General features: G+C 59.4%; 3 protein-coding genes across 3 annotated transcripts; 2 read left to right on the top strand and 1 right to left on the bottom strand.

The window, feature by feature from the left end:
* Window positions 1-1,268: 1,268 nt before the first annotated feature.
* Window positions 1,269-1,997, top strand: SDRG_05786 (hypothetical protein; the record flags this gene model as incomplete). The annotated part of the gene is made up of 1 exon (XM_008611521.1): window positions 1,269-1,997. One exon carries the CDS (start codon window positions 1,269-1,271, stop codon window positions 1,995-1,997), a length of 729 nt encoding a protein of 242 aa, XP_008609743.1.
* Window positions 1,998-2,103: 106 nt separating this feature from the next.
* SDRG_05785 (hypothetical protein) lies at window positions 2,104-3,257 on the top strand (the record flags this gene model as incomplete). The annotated part of the gene is made up of 4 exons (XM_008611520.1): window positions 2,104-2,309; window positions 2,360-2,554; window positions 2,600-2,702; window positions 2,748-3,257. The coding sequence occupies 4 exons, from the start codon at window positions 2,104-2,106 to the stop codon at window positions 3,255-3,257; spliced, it is 1,014 nt and encodes a 337-aa protein (XP_008609742.1).
* A 1-nt stretch (window position 3,258) lies between these two features.
* SDRG_05784 (hypothetical protein) lies at window positions 3,259-4,201 on the bottom strand (the record flags this gene model as incomplete). Its single annotated transcript, XM_008611519.1, has 2 exons — window positions 3,259-3,849; window positions 3,899-4,201. 2 exons carry the CDS (start codon window positions 4,199-4,201, stop codon window positions 3,310-3,312), a joined length of 843 nt encoding a protein of 280 aa, XP_008609741.1. The 3' UTR covers window positions 3,259-3,309.
* Between the last annotated feature and the right edge of the window lie 99 nt (window positions 4,202-4,300).

The following is a 4,300-nucleotide window of genomic DNA, read 5'->3' as shown; positions in this document are numbered from 1 at the left end:
CAGTAGATGACGTTGCGGTACTCCTTGATCTGGTCGAGGATGTGCTGCGGGATCTCGTTCTCGCCCTCGTCCTGGAGGTGCTTCTCCTTGACGTCGAGCGCTTCGTGGTAGTTGGCGTCCATACTGTTGCTGTAAGGACGCAAATTGAGTTGTGACGAACTCGGTGGTGGGGACTACGTCAAACGTACAACCGTAGAATAACACGCTCTTGTTTGAGCTTGTCGTAGCATCATCGCACCCAGGAAGGTGGCAGGCTCAAGGCGCGTCCCACCGGTGTAATATTCTGGGTCGGGCCACGATGCTAGACCGTGCATGTGGCAATATTGAGGCCCGGGCCCGTGTTTACCGTTTAGACCGCATATACCGTAATCGGATCATCGCCACGCCAGTTACAGCGAATCACACATGTGGTGCCCGAGACACCACAACCGCGCATATTGGGTCCAATATATTAGTTTCTAAAGGTGGTGATTGTGCGATTTAGACCATCACGCTATGCTCGCGCTTGAAGTTGCTCGCTCACGCCGACCCAGTCTGGGTAAATTGGCGACGAAACAAAACGTCATACAGCCAAGCTAACGTGTAATATGACAAGCGCAAGTAGCCGCTCGCGTAGCGAGTCGTTGCGAGCCGCAGTGTGCACTTGGCGAGCGTTGCAGAGGCGGTGTCGATGCCTGGAACCGATGGAAAGAAGAGCAAACACGCGGTATGAGCTGGGGAGTGGAAGTGTTGTCTTCAGTAAGCTACTTTGGCTGCTCTTTTTTCCCTCAACACCAAGACGGATAACGTTGAAGCCAAATTTGAAGTTGCACGCTTGAGCCGTCGCGACTTCAACCAGGTTTGCTGACTGGCGCGCCAAAGACGCGAAGCCGATGGAACGAGTAACACCCGATCTACGGTTTGCTTTCGTAGCAACTGAGCAAACCACGATATTAGCGAAGTACTCTGCAGAAATGTCTGATCATTGCTGCCTTGCCAGCTGCTGCCCTTTTGGACTGCCACGAGGTTGCGCTTGGACACAGGATTTCGCTTGGGCTTTGCGGAGGAATGCACCGGGTAGCGTCGTTTACCGAGCGTCGTGAAGTGGGATTCCAACCACACGTGCTCCTTGTGTTCTAGCAGAGTGCGACTCGATACGCGCTGAGCGAGGCGGTCACCGCTTTTATGAACAAGTGCAACCGACAAACATCGATTCTGGCAGTTTAACCAGAGAATCGACTATGAGAGATATAGAATACTAGAGGTTTTCTTCCAAACCCACACCAAAGATGGCAGGTGATATGGAGTCGACCGCAGCCTCGACGCTGGACGACGAGCAGACCTCCGAGCAAGCGAGTCCAAGCTCATCACGCCAAAGCAAGCGCGCTCGTGCATCGGCGGCGAGCGATGACGAGGAGCCGGTAGCCAAGCGCCCGAACACGCAGGTCGTCGAAGAAGCCGCCGTTGACACGACCATGCAAGCCACAATGCCGGCCACCCCGATCGCAGCCACGGAAGCACCTCCACCAAGCACGTCGGTGGGCGACGCGGTTGCTTCGATCCTCAGCGAGACGCAGCGCATCGCTGATACGGTCCGCAGCGTCACGGGCGAGGTGCAGGAGCTGCAACGCATGCTCGCGACAGTACGGCTTGCTATCGCCGGCATTCGCTCTGCGGGCAACGACTTGGACGATCGTCTCTCTGCCGCAGATGGAGCGCTGGACGATGTCATCACGAGCGTGATCTTGCGCGCTGTGGAGGCCACGCAGTCCCGCGTTTTGACGCTGGAGCAGTCCATGTTCGACCGCATTTGCGACGAGATGGGCTCGGCCATGGCGCACGCAAGATCCGCGGCGCATCTGCACGGGACGCTGGACGCAGCGATCAGCGGCCTCGAGGCCGTGCTCTGCGCCATCGAGGCGCGGCTCAATGTGCTCTGTCGCGCCCTCGACACCAACACGGGCCAGCTCCACGCGCTCTCGGACCGAGCGATTGCGATGGCGGCGCAGTTCCAGTGACGCGACGCAGCGTCGTCCATCAAAGTTTTTCATAATCGTTTCCTACTACGTCTTCGAGCACTTGTGATGAGATAGGAAGTGGTGGCTATTCTTAGCGCGACCGACCATGGCGACACGTCCAAAGGCGAGGCGTCTGCCGGCGGCCATGGAGCTGTCGCCGAGACTGGCCGAAAATGGCCGGCGCAAAGCCTCTTTCTTTGGCGTTGGTGGCCTCAAGCGACGCATCCTCACAACCGAGTACGTCGCGCACCTGCGCAAGTCGACGCGGGCCTACCTTCAGCGCACGGCTGCGAACGACGCCCCGATCTTCTGGTACGTCCAGCTGCCAGATCTGGGGCCTCTCGAATCCACATTCCAACTAGTGAGGTCTGCAAGGTGGCGTTTGCGTCCGAGCAAAAGCGACACTCGCACGTGTCCTTCTCCACCCTGCACGCACTCAACGTCAAGGAGGCGACGGCGCTCGAGAAGAAGACGACCAAGCTCGCCGCCCTCGACGACGAATCGGAGCTGCCCGTGACACCGCGACTCTTGTACCACAGCTCCAAGCTCCTGCTCAAGTAGGAGACGTTCGTATTGCAACCAGCGACAGTGCAGTGTCGTAGGACTAACACGATGCTCGAGTGCTCGCTGTATGCGCAGGCGCCGGCCGGGAAGCGGACGTACCAGCGCTACGTTCTGGTCTGCACCAACTTGGACCTGCAAAAGGCACGCCCCAAGCTCGTGAAATGGATGCGTCTCATCTCAACGTAGGCACTGCCGCCCATCTATGTGAATGGCGATCTCGTCGACGCGATGATGGTTGACGAGACGACCAAGTGCGCGACCGAAGTCAACGTGCTTTTGCAAACCACTGCGCGCAGCAGCGTCGGCGACTGGTTCATGAAGCGCCTCGTGTATGCGGCGGACCCACCGAGCGTCGCACTGCAGCGTCACCCGAGCGACATGAGCCCGATCCCGCTCGTATCGGGGCCGCCGACTGTCGTTGGCGTCGATAGCGGATTGGTGCGCAGTAAGAAGCCCCGCCTCGTGAGCGCCAACACGTTTTTCCGGAAGCGCGACCAAGTGCAAAGTGAGAGTGCAGGCGCCGCTGTCGAGCGCCAAACGGCCACCGCGCACGCCGAGAAGGCCCAAAGCGCGCTCTCCGCCTACTACGGCTACAACACCCAGTCGCACCACCGTCCGCGCGCGCTGCCCGAGCTGGACGGGCTCGGTACAATCACGTCGGCGCTCGAAACCATGGTTGTCACACCACCGCCATAACTATGGGACCAACACGAGTAGCGTCTTCTTATCGAGTCTTAGTGGCAGTCGTCTAGCACGTTGTCGCGGAACGGCCAGAAGGCATCGATCCATGCAGCGCGCCACGCTCCTCCATCAAGTGCCGGAGAAGGGCCTTGAAGCGGTCAACGTCAAACATGTGCACGAGCTTGGTCGCAGGTGCGTTGGATGGAACCCAGTGGCATGCGCCGCGAGTGGGTCCTTGCGAGAGCTCGACATAACCATTGGCAAACGAGACGTCCGTCGCGCAGTCAGCGACGAGGAGCGCCGTTGCGTACGCGTCGCAGAGGATAAATTCTTGCTGCTTGCCGCTGCTGGCGCTCGGACGGTACTGCTCGTACGCCGAGAAGATGCGCTGGAGAAAGCGAGCGGTTGGCGTTGGTAGCGCAATCAGCTCGTCGTAAAAGGACCACGTCAGGTGGGCGTCACAGACGGTCTCCCAGCTCACGATCGTGAGCTTCGATGCAAACTGCGTCAAGAGAATGTGCGCGGCCTCGGGGTCGCTCGCCACGTTGAACTCGGCGTGCGGCGTCGTGTTGCCTTGGCCTCGCGTCGTACAGCCCATGTAGATGACCTATCCACAGTCGATACGTGATGGTGCGTCGTTTGCGCATGACGACAACCTCCTTGAGGTTCTCAACGAACGTCGGATCGAGCATCGCAGCCAGCGCGAGATTGGTCGCAGGTCCAATGGCGACGATTGTGAGCTCCTTCGGATGCGCCTTGGCGAAGCGAAGCAGCGCCGAGACCGCGTGATTCTCGCTCGGTGGCGTGCTTGGGGCGACGCCGATGGAGCCGCCGAGGCCGTCGACGCCGTGGCCCGCCCACTTGCTGCCCATGCTCGCGATGAGCGGCTTGGGCGCGCCGGAAAAGATCGGGATACTCTGGTCCGAGGCGTGGGCGAGGATCCTAGGCAAATGTGCCATTATTCAGCGAAGCAGCGGCAGCCTGTAGTACTGCGTCAAGTTGTAGTTGGCTTGGTGCAAGTCGACGTTGCCAAAGGTCGACGTGAGCGCCAATACACT

This window comes from Saprolegnia diclina (genome assembly GCF_000281045.1).
Source record: "Saprolegnia diclina VS20 unplaced genomic scaffold supercont1.15, whole genome shotgun sequence".
Lineage (NCBI taxonomy): Eukaryota > Oomycota > Saprolegniomycetes > Saprolegniales > Saprolegniaceae > Saprolegnia > Saprolegnia diclina.
The sequence above is the reverse complement of the archived record's forward strand: the minus strand, read 5'-3'. Positions and strand labels throughout refer to the sequence as shown.